Here is an 18,447-nt window from a genome sequence, read left to right as displayed (position 1 = left end):
AAAGATCTGTAAAATCTTTGTTGTAGTTTTGCTTGGTTTTGTGTGTGTCTGTGTGTGTCTGTGTGTCACACCCAGCGATGCACAGGGGTTTTTCCTGGCTCATACACTCAGGAATTACTCCTGGCGGTGCTGAGGACCATATGGGATGCTGGGAATCGAACCCAGGTTGGCCGTGTGCAAGGCAAACACCCTACCTGCTGTGCTGTCGTTCCCAGCCCCTTGCTTGGGTTTTTTGGTTTTTTTTTTTCTGTGCATGGACCCAGCAATGTGTTCATATGGTGCCAGGAATCAAACCAGGGCTCCTGAGTGCAATGCATGTGCTCCAGCTCTTTAAGCTATCCTTGCTGATACCCAGATCTGTAAGTGCCTTATCACCACTCTATAGTACTGTGCAAAGTGCTATCAGAGACAATGGTTTATTTGTTTGTTCTGATAGAAGCTGTGGTTGGGCCACATCTGCCATTGCTCAGGGTTTTCTCCTTGCTCTGTGCCTTAGTAATTACTTCTGGCAGAGCTTGGAGACCATAAAGGATGCCTGAGATTGAACCTTGGTCGGCTATGTGTACTTACCTGTTGTACTATCTCTCATTGTCAGTAGACAATGTTTGTGATGGTGGAAGGCAATTTCTCTGACCTAAGCTAAAATAAACACACACACTTGGCACCTGAGATGGTCCCCCCCTGACTCATGCCATTTGACCTAACTTTCTAAGAAGACAGATTTTTTTTTCCTTTTTGGGTCACACCCGGCGATGTACAGGGGTTACTCCTGGCTCATGCACTCTGGAATTATCCCTGGCAGTGCTCAGGGATGCTGGGATCGAACCCGGGTCGACCGCATGCAAGGCAAACCCCCTACACGCTGTGCTATCACTCCAGCCCCATTAGAAGACAGATTTTCTAGATCTTGTGAAAATAGCTGATTGCATTTGCCCGAGGAAGCCAGGACTGACAAAAAGTATGGTTTTACAATTTTTGTGATTAGCATAGGTCTTTATTAAATAGAGCCCAAAACATGTTTTAGGTGGTTTTTACTTACTTTATCCAAAAATGGTGCTAGTTTGACTTTGATGGACAAGCATTCATGTTCAGACACACAGAAATTATTAGCTTACATTTCCAGACCTGCCATTTCATCTAAATGATATTTGTGGATATGGTCTTTGTTATCTGCCATACTTATAACATATGCAGTTCTGTCTTTCAGCTTGAGCAAATTTTAAATTTTCTTCTCTGTGACACCAAATTTTCTTCAAAGATAGTCTTCCAAAAGATTCAGTGCTTAACAAAATGGTCACAGTGCTATTTCTTTTTAATGAAGTTGTTTTATTTAAAGAAATACGCATAGAGAAGAGTGAGGGTAAAGATAATACGTTCAAGAGAGAACATGGGCTTCTTCGGAGGAGAGAAAACCCCAAAATGATTTTTTTAAATAGTTACATTTAGGCCCCGAGTGTAATCATCATCCACAGTGAACGTTCACAGAGAGCCTCAAAAGGAGCTCCAGCATGTATATTTAATGTATATTTAGCTTGTAAAGATGACCAGAGATACTTTACCATTATCCCTGCATTGTATCCTGGTGAGGACAGTTGTTTGTTTGTTTTTTTGTGTGTGGGGGGGGGGGGTTGTTTTTTGGGTTTTTTTTTTTTTTTTTTTTTTTTTTTTTTTGCTTTTTTGGGTCACACCCGACGATGCACAGGGGTTACTCCTGGCTCTGCACTCAGGAATTACTCCTGGCGGTGCTCAGGGGACCATATGGGATGCTGGGAATCGAACCCAGGTTGGCCGCGTGCAAGGCAAACGCCCTTCCCGCTGTGCTATTGCTCCAGCCCCGAGAGAACAGTTGTTTGAATGCCACCTCTACACCCATGTTTTTCCTGCTTTCTAGTATCCCGCTAAATACTCGGTATATAGCTAATATCCAGTGACACAGTGCCAAAAACCTTAAGGTCATAAAGATTGTCTTTAGGGCCAAGGACTCAGTGGTAGATAGCTTGCAATGCTTCTCCCCTCTCCCTTTGTCCCTCCCCTCCCCTCTGTTTTTAAAAATTTGAGATGTGGGGCTAGAGAGAGATTATAGGAAGTAAGGTGCTTGCCTACATTTGGCTGACCCAGTTTGAAACCCCAGCGTTGCATCCCTGAGCAATTTTGGGTGTGTACCTTCCAAAAAACTATGTATATCATCATATACATCATCATAAACATTTAGTTTGGTGTATTTAAAACACCACAAGGACTATATAACTGGTACCCAGACAGCCCCATCATATTCCCATCCCTTCACAAGGAAAACAGACTATCATGATTACTAGCACTATGAACTGGTTGAGTTGATTTCTCATATAGGTGTAATTACACAATGATTTTTATGTCAGCTTTCTGTCACTTAACGTTGTGCAGAATATTTCCACGTTGCAAGTGATTTTAGATTTGTTCAGAATGTCGCACTGTAGAGCTCTACCATAGTTTTCAGTCTAGTCCTTTGCTAATGAGCATCTGATTAATTTCTAAGGGTGTATACTCCTGTTGGAGTTTGGGGATCATATGAGGTACGGGGGATTAAATCTGGTTCACCTGCCATACTATCTCTCCAACCCACCCTATCTCTTCTAAAGTGGATTTGTTCTGTCATACAGAAAGATAAAGGCAGTATCTATAGTAGGGTGTTTGTGGTGTATAGTTGGCAAATGGAAGCTGGAGATAGCCACATCATATTTATTTTACCTTTAGATTTTACTGATCTTGGGCTTTGTACTGCATTTCATCTTATTCTATTTAGTTGCAAAACTGATTTCATAAAGTGATTCCTAAAATAAAGCCTGCTCACACTTCTGGAGTGAGCTCCCTGCATTGGGGAAGCCTTTATGTCTGCGTGTGAAGAGAGAAAGGGACACGCTGGTTTAAAACCTCTTTATGTTTTTCTAATTAACAGTAAAGTTTTAGGAGAGAAGCAATAGTACAGCAGATAGGGGGGTTTGCCTTGCATGCAGCCCACCAGTGTTCAATCCCTGGTATCTTATATGGTCCCCTGAACACTGCCAAGAGTGATTCCTGAGTGCAAAACCAGAAGTAGTCCCTGAGCATCAATTATCCCTTATTACTACTGGGGGCTCCTTGCAGCTATAGGAACCAGGACTCACAGGCCAGACCTGGGCACACAATTAAAGGAAAATACCTCTCAATGACTTGAGTTAAAAGGAAATGACAAAGGCTTGGATGTGATGAAGTCAAAACTCTGCCTTCCCCTGGGTGTTTATAGTAATTGAGACATTTGAACATTTTATCTCGTGGCTCTACAATGATCTGCCTGCATTAGGAAACCCTCTGTGCTTTTCTCTGGGTGTGAAAAGCAAAGGAACATACTGCTTTAACACATTAACTTCAGAGTACCCCTGGTGGCTCATACTTGAATGTGGTTTAATTAACACAAGCAACACTGCCATCAACGTGCTAAATAACTTTATGGGTTTTTCTTTCCATTATCATATAAGAATGTTTAGAAATGACTGAAAATTCCAGGATAATAATTGATCTAGCAAGGTGAGAACTCAGACATGGTAGAGATGATAAACTAGAATATTTTTTATCAGTTAGTTAAAGCATACGTTCCTTAAGAAGAATTCAGCAAAGCTTTTAGGCATTCCATATAATACTTCTACCTGCCCTCCTAAGTCCCCAGTTATATACGACTTATCCCATAGGAAATAGTACTGGGGAAGGGTGAGACGCAGGCACCATTTGCTAGCCCAGTCCCTGAACTTAGCCCTGTTCTCAAAAGAAAAGGGATCCCTCATCATATGAGCCAAGTTTTTATTATCTGTGGTGTCTTTGGTCCTGCTTACACCATGTGATAACAAAGCTGCCATGCCTCTTTCCGGAGTAGTAGGTCACCCTGACAAAGAGAACAGTGAGGGCCCAGTCTTCAGCAAAGAGCATCTGTCACGGCTCTCCCGGAAGCCGCTGCAGGAGGGGAGTGCTGTGAGGAGTCTGGGTTTCCCCTCACTTGGCCCTGCTCCTATGGCTTCCATTCTCGGGAGGACCCAGCAAGAGAATCACTTTAGATATTTTAGGAATAGAGCGATGAAATGTGCTCAAGGTTGGAAATTCACAGGTTCCCTTTCCTAGGTGATGATCTTTTCCCACCTGCCTCTCTAGCCAAAGAGTAAAAATAAAATCCTTAAGTGATATTCCATTAGGCATGATGGGCGTAACACTTTAGTAGAAGATCTAATGAACCTGAGAGCTTGTGAGGGATTTTTCCACTAGACTAAAACTAATTTTAGCAAACCTTTCCGTTTTTCAGGCTTCAGATGCCTGCTGTGTTATTTTTTTTTTTAAGAGCTTGTATGTAGGTCATACTCCCACCAGTTTGTGTTTTGATGTTGCTGTTTTGAAGTCTCCTCCTCTCTCCCTGTCTCCCTCCCTCCTTCTCTTCACTACCCCCCCTGCCCCATCCCTTTCACCTGTCATTCCTCTCACCCCATCAGTCTTTCTCTGGGAAAGTACCGATCTAGGTTTTTTTTTTTTTTTCTTTTTTAATGGGGAGTCCTCCAGCAGTATTTGGAAGAACTCTGACTCAGTGTTCAAGGTTCACTCCCAGCAGTGCTCAGTGGACCATGAAGAGTTAGGGATCAAACCTGGGGCTTCTGCATAAATAGCAAATGTTGAACTGTCTCCCTGGCCCTTACTTTTTTTTGGGGGGGGGGGCGTACAACTGATAATGCCCAGGTATTACTCCTGTCTCTGCAGTCAGGAATTAACTCCTGGCGGTGCTCCCAGGGGACCATATGGGATTCCGGGGATCAGCCGCATACAAAGCAAATGCCTTAACCACTGTACTGTCTCTCCAGGCCCAGAGTTCTTTTTTTTTCTTAAATAGAAAAACATATAAACTTACCCTTTACTTCATTGGTCTGACTGTCTCTCCAGGCCCAGAGTTCTTTTTTTTTCTTAAATAGAAAAACATATAAACTTACCCTTTACTTCATTGGTCTGACCTATTACGAATTAATGAAAAAATACCATCAGACATTGTTCATTTAAAAATTGGTAAGAGTGAGGCTGGAGCGATAGCACAGCGGGTAGGGCATTTGCTTTGCACACAGCCGACCCGGGTTCGATTCCCAGTATCCCATATGGTCCCCCAAGCAGTGCCAGGAATAATTCCAGAGTGCATTAGCCAGGAGTAACCCCTGTGTATCGCTGGGTGTGACCCAAAAAGCAAAAAATAAATAAATAAAATAAATAAATAAAAATCGGTAAAAGGGGCCAGAGCAATAGTACAGCAAGTAGAGCCTTTGCCTTGCATGCAGCTGACCCAGCTTCAATTCCCAACATCCCATATGGTTCCCCAAGTACCACCAGGAGTGATTCTTTTTTTTTTTTTTTTTTTTTTTTTTTTTTTTTTTTTTTTTTTTTTGCTTTTTGGGTCACACCTGGCGATGCACAAGGGTCACTCCTGGCTCTGCACTCAGGAATTACCCCTGGCGGTGCTCAGGGGACCATATGGGATGCTGGGAATCGAACCCGGGTCGGCCGCGTGCAAGGCAAACGCCCTACCCGCTGTGCTATCACTCCAGCCCCCACCAGGAGTGATTCTTGAGTGCAGAGCCAGGAGTACCCCTGAGCATTGTGGGATATGGCCCAAAAAAAACAAAACAGACCATCTTTGGGGCCAGAGAGATAGTACATACAGCAGGCGGGGCACTTGTCTTGCATGTGGCCTAACTTGGTTCAATCCCCAGCACCCCATTTGGTCCTCCAAGTACCTCCAGGAATAAGCCCTGAGTACTGTCAGGTCTGGCCTGAAAGCAAATAAAAACCCCAAACTTCACAAACTGTACATAATTCCTTTTTTACAGTTACATAAATTTTTTAAATTAATATTAAGAATGATTCTATGAGCCACCTGGAATACCATAAAGAATCCTTCAAAACAGTAAGAAAGAGTATTCTTTCAGTAATGGCCTGGAGGTGATTAGCAATAGGAAGAATGTATCACAAAGATTTCCAAAGGAATATCGCAGAAATACTGTATGAAAAACAAGGCTGCTTATTGCTGAGCACCACTAGGTGTAGCCCAAATACCAAAAAAAAAAAAAAAAAAAAAAAAACAACACTTAAATCACCCAGGGTGCTGCTTTATCAGCTTCAAAGGACTGGTCCTGATTCATAAGTTTACGAATGTGTGTGGTGTGGTGCTTCCTTTGAAACTTTGAGAATTGCACACTCTTCCTCCACCATTTTTTCTAGTGTTCTACTGTGGCATCTTAATCCCTTGTCTCCTGTGAGCAGAGTAGAAGTCTTCCTTATCCATTCCACCTTTATTTCCACCCAAACTTAACATGCCTGGACACCGGGCCTGAATTATTCTCTTCAGCTCCAATCTTGTGCCTTCTCCTTGGTCATCACCCATCCCCAGGGTGCCAACAGGGTGTTGTCTCAACTTTTCAATTCCTGTTCCTGCGTATTCTGCTCTCACACCACCTCTCTGCAAAAGAACTGTCTTGTCTAAACTGTGACTTCTCTGCAGCCTGAAAGCTTTCCATCCCATGAAATCATGCCCGTATTCTGTCCTTCTCCACAACATTTCACCATCTCCCCTATAGCCTTACTTTCCATGCCCCTCATGCTGGTCATTGTGCCGTGCTAATTCAGCCTCCTGTGTTTTTGAGTCATTTCTGATGACAGCATGCTGTATAAACCTGGACATGTTTTTTGTCAGCTATTTGGATTCTGTTGCTCTTGAGTAGTAAAACACACATGGTAGTGCATAAAGCGGTTCGAGAATCTTGGGATGACTGGTGAGAATAAGCAGCATGTAAGCAAGTACCTCTGAAGAATAGCATTCACATGATTGTCTCAGTGCTTAATGCAGGTCTTATGCACAGAATCGTGTGCTATTAGTGCTGTCCATTACCTATTCCCCTCTGCCTCCTTCACTCTATTTATACATCATCCTAAATCACAAGTCTATCACAAGCTTGTCACAGTGAATACTGAATGTGCTTCCTTCCAGGGTTTCTCTTGATGTGCCTGCCACCCCTTTGTACTCACTCAACCTTACGTGACTTACAGTGTACTTGTCATTGGCTCTTCTCATCTGTCATTTCCTAAACCACTCGGCTCTCCAGTACTGCCTATGTCTCAGCACCCTGCCCCAGCAGCTTTTATTGCCAGTGGCCATTTGGTGTGAGTGCAGTGGCAGTGACAAGCCCAGAAGTGGGCACAACACCTGCTCTTGCTTTCTTTTCTGAAGTGATTTGACTAGGCTGTCCTTCACCAGATGGGGTCTTGGACTTCTGGGCTCTTTCTTGATGACATCTTCAAAAACAAAGAGGCCGCAGAGCCCCAAACCTGCTGTTAATCCTAGGGCCTGGTGTTGATTTTTTATGCTTTGAAAAAATTGTCTCCGGCTAGAGCGATAGCACAGCAGGTAGGGCATTTGCCTTGCACATGGCCGACCCTGGTTCGATTCCCAGCATCCCATATGGTCTCCTGAGCTCCGCCAGGGGTAATTCCTGAGTGCAGAGCTAGCAGTAACCCCTGTGAATCGTTGGGTGTGACCCAAAAAGAAAAAAAATTATCTCCAGGGCTGAAACAATAGGACAATAGATACGGTGTTTGCCTGGCACACAGGTTCAGTGCCCAGCACCACTGTAGTCTCCTAAACACCACTAGATGTGGTCCCCAAAAATAAATACAATTTTTTTAAACCACACGCTCCAGCCCTTTGGACTTGCTTTCAGCTTCTGGAGCTCCATCTGGACTGAGCTGCAGCCCTGGACAGTGAGCTGATGTGGTGGGAAAGTCCTTACTTCTTTGAGCTGTGTTTTGCATCATATCTTCTGGGAGGTATTTGACTAAACTAACTAGATGATTGTTTCCTCTTAGGAATACTTCTTTATGTAATTCTTTTCTTAGAACTATCAGCCTTTGACAGGGTTGTTCACAGACTTGTCCTATTGTCTGACCCTGCCACAAATTGAAAATCAATTATGATAGAACATTGCTTCTGTTGGTACTTTAGATTCTTTGAAAACTTGTATTTAGCCAACTTATGCATTAAATTGATCTCTTTCTTCTTAGTACACTAACTTAGTGCTTTTATTCTCCCTCCACAGGTCAGCTACCAGGCCCAGGATCCATGATTCCTGGGCAGCCCATGCCAGGTCGCATGATTCCCACTGTTGCAGCCAACATTCACCCCGCTGGGACTGGCCCTGCCCCTCCTGGTATGCCTCCAATGCCAGGAAACATCTTAGGACCCCGGGTACCACTCACAGCACCTAATGGCATGTGTAAGTAGCATGGTTGGAGGCTGCATAACCCAAGGGTTTCCTAGGAGGGCTGTAGAGAAAGGAGGAAGACTGTTCTCTGTATGGCTTGGCTGGTCCTTGGAATTGATCCATGGCAGTATAGCCTATGGTGCTGGTGGTGGGTTCTGGCTGCTCTTGACCAATGCTCTTTGGCATCCCTGACAGGAAGTGCCCATTGGCCAGTTCAAGTGCCAAAGCTACATGTATGTTGTTGGCCACCAGAGACTGGACCCTAAGGACCAAAAGACATTTTTCTCCCACTTCCATTAAGCTGCTTTAGTTTGACTCTTGTAAACATATAGAGCTATTGGGCATTGATTCCCTTACAAGGACCTTTAATGTATACCAAAAAAAAAAAGTGGTATGTGTGAGAAGGTGAGGTTGAAAACAGGCCACAGAGATAATACAGGGGTTAAGGTGCATAGAGCTGCACTCAGTTTGATCCCCAGCACTGCATGTGGCACTGTATATGGTTTCCTGAGCACCACTTGGTGAAACCCAAAGACAAAAAAGGTGACAGTTGAGTATATTAGTAGTGGCTGCTTAGATCCTGGGGCTGTGCTCAGAAGGAGCAGACTATGCCCAGCAAGCTCAGTTGAGAAGGCGCAGGCGCTGCTGGGCTCTGTCATGTATGTAAAGCCAGATCCTGTCTCCCTAGAGCTACCCATGCACTGCTCCAGCCCTGGACTCCAGAGATTCTGGCTGCTTCTTGCTCCTTTGGACTTTGAGGGTAGTGAAAAGAGTCGCCAAATCAGCCAGTTATGGCCAGGTGCCCAGACTAGATGCCCTGGCTATTGCTTTTCACAATGGAGAACTCGGACACCTAAATCCCTGCTTCCAGAGGCTTCAGTAGAGACAGCAAGTAATGAGCAGTTGAATAATAATACAGAATTTATCAAAAAGTAACGTGAAATAGAAAGTTCCTTGAGTGCACTGTGGGGGCAGACTTCACAGACAAGAACACAATCTTTCTCCCTCCCCCTTCTCACTTTCTCTTGTTCGCTCACTCTCGCTCTTTTTCTCGATCTCGCTCTCCTTCTTCCCTCCCCCTCTTGCTCTCTCTCCTTCTCCCTCCCCCTCCCCCCTTTCTCCTTCCCTCTCTCCCTCTGGCTTTCTCTTTTCCCCTCCCCTCCCCCCTTCCCTCTCTCTCCCTCTCTCCAAAATGTGAGGGGGGGGAGCCTCCCAAGATATTATAGTATGTGATGTTGTTGTTCTTTTTTGTTCTGTTTGTTTTGGGGTCACACCCAGTGATGCTCCAGGGGTTACTACTCCTGGCTCTGCGCTCAGTGATTACTACTGGAAGGGCTGAGGAGGAGCAGGGTTGTGTATGGGGTGCCAGGATCTAACCCTCGTCAGCCAGGCAAGTGCCCTACTTGCTATACTGTTACTCTGGGCCCAGGTTATTTATTTTTACAAGAGAATATTGCCTTGCCATCTTACAAGCAATGTATACATGTATTGACCTATCAACTGAGTTGGCCAGTTTGCCCTCCTTGTTACAGAGCTAATACCCCTGGTCTTTATATTGTCACATCCTACTGCTCACCCGGGATAGGCGATTGCCACATCTACACTGGGGTCCTCAGTGGATGTGGCAAGCTTCCACATGCTCATATTCACACACACACACACACACACGCGCGCGCGCGCGCTGTCACAGACAAGCATTTCAGAGGTGCAGATGTGGTCACGATTGGTAATTTTTCTAGGATCAGTGGTCTTCAAGAAGCTTTGAAACTGGGGCCAGAGCGATTATACAGTGGGGTAGGGCAGCTTGCTATGCGCGCAGCCAATCCAGGTTCAATCCCTGGCATTCCATAGGGTCTCCTGAGCAACCCTAAGAGTGATTCCTAAGTGTGGAGCCAGGAGTAATCCCTGAGCATCACCCAAAAACCAAACTGGGGGGCAGGGGGGAAAGCTCTTGGAGAATGGGTGTTTGGTGGAAATATCCTGGGAAGAAGATTGGGAGAATTGACTGGTAAGCATGGCTGCACAGTAATTCATTTGTGTGTTTTCATTTCTGCCAAAATCTAAACTTAAACTTTTTTTTTTGGGGGGGGGGTCACACCCTGCGATGCATAGGGGTTACTCCTGGCTCATGCACTCAGGAATTACTCCTGGCGGTGCTCGGGGGACCATATGGGATGCTGGGATTCGAACCTGGGTCGGCCGCGTGCAAGGCAAACGCCCTCCCCGCTGTGCTATTGCTCCAGCCCCCAAAATCTAAACTTTTTTTAAAAAACATGGATTAAATGATCTCTAGGCTTCCTTTATACAATAAAGCAGCCAAAGTTGAAATAGAACAAGCCCCAGGCACTCATACTAATTGTTCCCTTTAGCACCTGACCTAGTTTTGACCAAAAATCCAAGGGCAGCAGTTCAGGAGCTGCGAGGCACACCAGGAATGTCTAGCTTGTCAACAGCTGCCTCCGATGACACTCTCTGGCCCTGATGAATACAATTCATCAGCAAGTATTTAGTGAAAATCCATTGTGCCCAACAGGCTAGCCACTGTGGAGAAAGAAAGGGAAGACACAGAACTTTCCCAGGAAGGAGGTTTTCGTTTAATAGAGAAACAAGATTAGCAGAGAGCCATTAAAACATAATAAAACCAGAGTATAATTAAGTTCTATAAAGTCTGAAGCATTCTGGGAAGGGGTGAACCATGAAGCAGACACCTCCCCTTCCTCAGCCGCCTGGATATGGGGAGTAGCATGAGTAATGACTGGGAGCCTCAGATAGGTCAGGTCCAGGGACAGCCATGCCATGTCTTGCAGATTGTGCTGCTTGTTTGTGTCTTCAGCCCTGACAGCTACTCTTGCATGTGTTTGCAGACCCCCCTCCACCGCAACAGCAGCAGCCACTGCCACCACCACCTGCAGATGGGGTCCCGCCGCCTCCTGCTCCAGGTCCACCAGCCTCGGCCGCTCCCTAGCCTGGAAGATGCAGGGACCATACACGCTGAGTCCCACCAACTGGAGTACAGAATGACAAGACTTGTGTTCCTCAGCTTCCTTGGGTTTCTTTCAGGATTTTCCTTCTTGTAGCCCGAAGTATCCCAAATCTCCCCATTCCTCTTGCCACCCCTTTCCATGCTCTGACACCTCTTGTGTTAGGTTTTCATCTGACCCTTACTTAAGAGGGAGCCTGTGGTGACAGTGTGTCCTGATCATCCTCAACATGACCTAGGTCTCTCCTGTCCTAGTATGGGGTCACACTGACGTTTTATCTGCAGGTTCTGTCAACAGTGGTCTGTGTCTTTGCAATTTTTGCTTGCCTGCAGCTTTTGCTTTATCTTTATACTCCTGTGGGTAATACTTTGTAATCATTATATCTTTTTTTTTTGTCATTATTGCTTTAACAGAGAGCATCCTATGTTAATAGGAACCAAAAAATGGTGATGGGCAAAGGGGATAGCCAGAGGAAACAAACCTTAAGGCATTATAAGTGACCTTATTTCTGCTTATCTGAGCGAAGAATGGTGCTGATGGTGAAGTTCCCTGAGATTTTTGCCACATATTGATGCACCAGAATTAAAAAGAGACATGGGGGGAAGAGACCCCATTGACTTCATCCCACATGAGGACTGGGGGCCTCCACCCTGCCTGGCGGAATAGACCCCTTTGTAGATCTGAGGGGAGAGCACAAGCATTAGGACAGATCCACCCCTTCCTCGGGCCCACTGGTTCTGGTTTTCTATGCAGATAGTTTGTTGGATTGGGGTGGGTGTTTGGTTTTTCTGAGGGCAGTGTAAGTTCTGAGGGCTGGAACTTGGGGAGGTATTCCTTATTTCCCTAGATGAGCCAGGAAACTTCTAGGAGTCTAGGGCAATAGCCACCCACAAGTTTTCTTGCCTACTATTCACTGCTTTTATGCATTCTTTTTTCTCCTTTAAAAAAAAAAAACCTTTTTTAAAAAAATGTAGCTAGTGCTAAGCATTGTAGCTCATGGAACTTGGTTAGGATGGCTGGGGCTTCATCGCCCCAAACTACCTCTTGCAGTAGTCAGGGTGAGCAGAATTTGAGTGAAGCGGTACTTTAGCTTTGGGATGGGATTGGAGGAGTGGAGCAGGATCAACAGCCTCTTGTACCTACTCCTTTCCCTGAGATTTCACATTCCATCTATCACAGAATTGTCACAGTGATGTTGGGGATACTGTGGAGGGGTGCTCAGGTTGGGAGAGTGGAATGCTATCCCAAAGGAAGAGCCACAAAAATGCCTTAATTTGAGCCCATCTCTATCCCTGCTGATGAGTGACTTGGAAGTACTTGTTTGTTTTCTCTCCTTGTCCTTCTCTCACCTCTGTCTTCCTGTAGGTGGGTAAAGGGCAGTTTTTGGTAGAACTCAGTTTCCAAAGCACCTCTTCACTTCACATTCTCAAGTGGCAGTTGAATTATTCAGAATGCAAAGTGGAACATCGTTTGGATCTATTCTGTATACTAAAAACTATAAAGCTTTACATATAAGAGGGTGTAGGGAGGTGTTTTTCAAACACCTAACAACTTTTTTTTTCTCCTTAATATCAGAAAGCAAAAAAATAAAACCACAGATAAGATTTGCCTTTCAAACCCTCAGGTGTTGCCTCTAATCAGGTGACCCTGGTCACCAGGAGAGCTCTGGTACCAAGGAGACCTTGCTCCTTGTGAGTGTATTTCTGGACTCGAGTGGAGATGAGCCTGTTCGTTCCTGCTGGAGCTTAGTCCCAGTGCATCCACCTCCAAACAGACCCCAGTGCCTTTGACAATGGCTAGGGTTTTCCCTACTTCTTATCAGTCTTTCCCAAAGGAAACGCATTCCAAATACTTTCTCCACTGGGGTCTTAGGGGGAAAAAAAGTGGAATTCTGGTTCATACTGTGGTCTCTGGTAACCTCAGGTCTTTATTGTGATCACTTTGAAATTTAAAAGATCCAGGTGGAAATATTTTTACTATGCTGGTAATTATTCTACAGAACACCTGAATTCTTAACATTGTTATATTTCACTGTAAGTGCTGACTTTTTCTTTTCATGTCTTTGATCTGGTTTCCCTTCATTCCTGTAATACAGCCACCCAATTTTGTGATGGGAGGGGGGGATAATATGTGGTTTTTGTACAAATGTGTTTCTCATTGTGTTATTTTGGAAAAATGAAGAGAGGGAATATTAGGAGTTTGGAGGAAACTGATCAAAAAGGCCTACTCTCCCTCTTTTTCAGTGAATAAATAGAACATCGTTTATGGATTCTAAGCCTATTCTCTGCATTCATTTGCTAGTTTCTTTCTGTATTGTTTGAAAAGCTTATTAATCCCCACCTGGTCAGCAGCTAAATATCAGTGGTTTGGGCTGGGTTGGGAAGCTCTGTGGGAGATCTTCTCTGCTGGAGGCCTTTGTGATGCATAAGGAACACAGGGGTAAGTGTGCCTTCCCTCCAGTTATTTCCGTGAGCAAATGAAGAGATAAGTAGTGGAAGGTCATTTGCCAGGGATAGCCTATGTCCTGATCCTCCAAGATAGGAAAAGTTTTGCTTGGTAAGGCAGAGAATGTTGTCAGGATGCAGTTTACCTTGGTGGTGGGGAGTGAGGAATTAACCAAACCCAGTAGTGCTCAGGGGATCATATGGAGTACTAGGTTTGAAGCCAGGTCTGCTGTATGCAGGGCAAGTGCCTTGTTTTATAGTATCTCTTCAGCACTGGTTGTAGCTTAGATAGCCCCAAGTTAAAAGTACGGGCCTTGAAGGCAGATAATTCATGAACATTAGTATACTTAATGACATCTCTTGAGCCACCCCACAAATACAGACCCTGTACAGAACACAGCCATGACTTCACATGCTTTATCCAGTTGAAGCAAAGTAGTGGTGGTGGCATTGTGTTTTGTGGGTGGATCATGGGGGATTGGGTTTTGCAGGGGTGGCGCCAGGAATTTAAACCAGGAGTACAGCCCCAGGCAAGGCAAATACCACACCTTCTGTACTAGTTTCCTGACCCTAAGGCAGTGGTGGATCCTGGCTGTCAAACTCAAGACTTACCCTTGTGCAGCAGATGCTCTGCCACCAAGCTGTATCTCTAGCCCTGCAAATTCTGCCCAGGAAGTGAATGTTTAACTCTAAACGTGTGCCAGGCTGCTGTGACTTGGTGGAACTCTTCCCTTTCGTAAAGAGTGCTCGAGTTAATGGGGGTCTCGATATTCCATACTTCTCTGAAAGTGCTGAGGAAGGTTAATCCTTGAACGAAACAAAAACCTGTTTTATAAACTTGGGTGTTAATTCTTTTTAGAGCTTAACAGAACATGTACAATCAGCCAGTCTCCCACGGGTTCTTTATCCTTACTACGAGGTAATTTCCCCCAAATGCGATTAAGAACAGCAGTTTTCCAACTTCAGTGAGGATCAGAATCCCCCCGGCAGAGTTGTTAGCATACAAGCTGCTGGCCTGGCTGATATAGAGTAATTCTGGGGTAAGGTGTATAATTCTACATTTTTAACAGGTTCTCGGGGGAGTTCTGATTCTAGGGACTACCATGTGAGAATTACACTGGTTAAGAAGATTGTATGATGGAGTCACATCTCTCTAGTTCTTCATAACTCAATCTAGCAGCCCCCTGATCCTCAGAACTTACTCTGTGCCAGACTCTGGAATTTGTACACAGCACGGTCATTGTAATAAATAAGGTGCATAGGTGTTACCAGGTCAGAGTTAAATACTAGTAGCGCCAAGTGTTCATTAGGAAAATCAAATGAATCAATCTAAACGGTTTCCAAAACAATTATTCTAAGACATCTAGTTTTCCTTGAGACCAACTAGCCCCGGTCCACATCTTCTGAGACTCCAGAAATTATCTTAACTGAACCTTTTATTCCCTACTGTCCCCAAAGTTCTTTCTAGGCCTTTCTAAACTCATGTAGATGAGTCAAGAAGCTGGTGTGTAGCATTAACCTTGATGACCATGTAATCTATGGTTCTTTGCAGACCTCAGCAGAATGTCTGTGCCTTAATACAGTACAGAATGGAGCCATAGTACAGTGGGTAGGGCATTTGCCTTGCTGACCCAGGTTCGATCTCCAGTACCCCATTACTGTCCCCTGAGCCCACCAGGTGTGGTCCAAAAATGGGTAAAAGAGGTCAGTAACCACTATCTTTAAACCATCAGGCAGGAGAAAAAAATTCCTCCCTTTGCGGCCGGAGCAATAGTACAGTGGCGGGTAGGGCACTTGCTTTACATGCAGCCAACCTGGGTTTGATTCCCAGCATCCATATTCTCCCCCTAATACCACTAGGAATGAACCTTGAGCACAAAGCCAAATAGGTCCTGAAGCACCCCAGGGTGTGATTCTACCCACCTCCTACCCCCAAAAAAGTCTATTCTGGTTTGTGGCCATCTAAATTCTCTACCAGATTGAGGAATATGGGGAGTTGCAGGGCTCCTGGATGATAGGGACCCTTCACACAAACTACTTTTGTTTTTGGACCACATCCAGCGATGGTCAAGTGTTATTCTGATGGAGTGTGGTGTGTAGGGGAATGTACGGGGTGCTAGGGATCAAACCTGGGTCTGCTGTATTATCTCGCCAGCCCCAAGAGCTAATTGCTATAGCTGGTTGGACTGTAATTCCAACCATGCTGGGATTCCCATCCAAGACAAGGGCACTGCTTGTCCGTGTCGACTTACTTTTCAGTGGCTTACAGGGTTCCCTGGAAGTACGAGAGGCTGAGGAGGTAGCAGGACTGCTCTGCAGACAAACCTGGTTCTAATGTGAGAGGCTGACTGGTCTGACTTGTTTATGGTGACTCTCCCAACTGACTTGGTTCTTAGGGCTATCAACTCAGGATCCTTTCTGATTTTGTGGCCAATCCTTCCTAAACAAGATGACCATGACCAGGATGTGGTAAACTTTCCTGGGATGAGGGCAGTTTGCAATTGAGAGTATATGGTTCCCTGCAGTGAGGAGGTGGTGTGTCATCTCACAACATCTTCATGCTTGTGTATGGACACCCCTTCCAAGCAGCTGTTTATCCACACAGTCCCAGAGATGACTGTCCTCCAGCACTAAAGAAGAGGTCATGCTGAACGTCATGTCTGACGGATAAAGGACATGAGTTTAAATCTGTTGATTCGCTGAATCTTTTCGGAGATGAATGAACTCTTGAACGCCCCAATGGATGTGGGATGGGGTGCCTCCATTCTGCTGGATGAAACCCTAACACTGTGTCTTGATTCATCTTCAGAAATAAACGAAATTAAAAAAAAAAAACTAAAGCCTAAATAATTAAAAAATTAAAAACCACTATATGAAAATATCTTAAGTTCAAGTCCTGGCCTGTCTACTTCAATGACAAAGTTACTATCAGTTTGGCAGATGAGTAAAATTATGAGTAAGATATCTGTATTCTGGTTGTGAAGAATAAGACAGATTATAGACTACAAGGAAATGAAAACTTCATTTAAATGTTAGTGGTTACTAATGAGGACTTAAAGCCAGGAACTGCTGCTTCCTGTCCAGAAAGAAGTATGCTCCAACCATGGCAACTGAAGCAGCTCCTGCCGGGGATAGCAGCCCCTGATGAAGCCAGGGGCTTTCTATGCACGGGGAAGCAGGCTGTCACTATGGTGATGGGCCCGGTGCCTGCCTTGGTGCTAGAGGCAGGTTGCCAAACCCAATAAGAACCTTGGAGGCACGCAGAAACTACTGCCTCCAAAAGCATCCCTGATGCCCAAACACTATGCTTGAATGTGCCGCCAGAGTTTGAACTCTTGATAGTGGTCCATTTCCCTTTCACTATCCAGTTACTGCATCTTCCATTGACTCCTTTTTACCTATCTTAGCTCTTGTGTCCAGGCAAATAACAATCCATGGCTAAACACTGGGTTCTGACTCTCCCAAACCACAGTGCTGATATTAAATCTTGCATTTTCTACCACCCTCACCTGTGCAAATACTCTTGTTCAGTCCACCTTGTGGAGGTATCACCAAAGCAGGTATTCTCCAACTGCTGGTGAGATTGGCTAGAGAGGATCAGAGTGAAATTGAACAGCAGTAGTTGGTTAAAAATTCCCAAATGGAGAAAGTGATAACAGTTGTCTCCAGGGAAGAGAAGGTTGCTGAGCAGACAATGGGGAAGAAGACATTTCATACTTTGTAATTAGAGAGAACAACAAGTAATATAGTTCTAACATGGCAGGAAAAGCCCCCATCCACACCAAAAGATCTCCACTGTGACAAGCAATACCAAAGAGTCAGCAACAGAAGCAGAGGAGCCACCAGACATTGGAAGCTGTTGGATTCATATGTGCATATTCCTCTGTTAACAGCCATGTGCAGAGCCCTACCCAGTTGTCCTAGAAAAGACAAGCTGGAAAAGATAGTACAGCAGTTAGGGCACTCCCCTTGCGTGCAACCAACTTGGGTTTGGTAAACTTGCACCATATGATACTCCCCGCCCGCAAGCACTGCCAGGAGTGATTCCTGAGTGCAGTCAGGAGTAAGCCCTGATGCTGGATATGGCCCCAAAACAAGTGGTAATTCAGATGTGTTTAATGTCCTGGTAGCACAATGCCATCCCAGGGGAACTCCAGACCCAGGTTCTGGGGTGGAGAAGATGGTTGCAATTCACTCAGTCCTTAGGAGTCCTCCCTGGACCTGGCTCTGCACCCAAGTGCCTTATTATCAAACAGGGAAATAGTGTAGACAGACTGGGACCCACATGTCTGAACTGGGGGCAGAGTAAGGCTTCACTATGGAGAACATAACTACACTTTATGGAGTTAAGGGTTTGTCAGGTCCACCTAGTAGGGAGGGTCACCCAGGGCTAAGCAAAAACTGCAGCAGTAGTTCCAGAGACTGAACCAGGAAGCCCCATCAGAGATACTCACTGGAAAAACAAATTTTCAACTTGATCACCTACGTGGTTTCCTTGAGACAGAAATGGGAGTATCTCTAATACCCAATCTGCTCCATTAGCTGTGATCTTGAATGTCATCTGTTACTTGGGTCAATAACATCAGGTAGCAACTAGGTGACTAGCCAGGGCTGCCTCCCCACCAAGGAAGGTCGCCTACACAAGTAGCTGGGGCGGGTCAACTACATCTAACACCTATCCGGGGTCTGTGTCCCTAGACTAACATCTGGGATGCTCAGGTCTGCCAGGAA

General features: G+C 45.1%; 1 protein-coding gene across 1 annotated transcript in view; it reads left to right on the top strand.

Moving 5' to 3' along the window:
- The window catches only part of SMARCC1 (SWI/SNF related, matrix associated, actin dependent regulator of chromatin subfamily c member 1), a 131,025-nt gene extending 117,483 nt beyond the window's left edge, over window positions 1–13,542 (top strand). The window contains exons 27-28 of the mRNA XM_055135396.1: window positions 8,127–8,303; window positions 11,156–13,542. Coding sequence (XP_054991371.1) covers window positions 8,127–8,303; window positions 11,156–11,256 — 278 coding nt within the window. The 3' untranslated portion in view covers window positions 11,257–13,542. The remainder of the gene's footprint in view (window positions 1–8,126; window positions 8,304–11,155) is intronic.
- Window positions 13,543–18,447: the final 4,905 nt, after the last annotated feature.

Source organism: Sorex araneus, chromosome 4 (assembly GCF_027595985.1).
Source record: "Sorex araneus isolate mSorAra2 chromosome 4, mSorAra2.pri, whole genome shotgun sequence".
Taxonomy (NCBI): domain Eukaryota; kingdom Metazoa; phylum Chordata; class Mammalia; order Eulipotyphla; family Soricidae; genus Sorex; species Sorex araneus.
The sequence above is the reverse complement of the archived record's forward strand: the minus strand, read 5'-3'. Positions and strand labels throughout refer to the sequence as shown.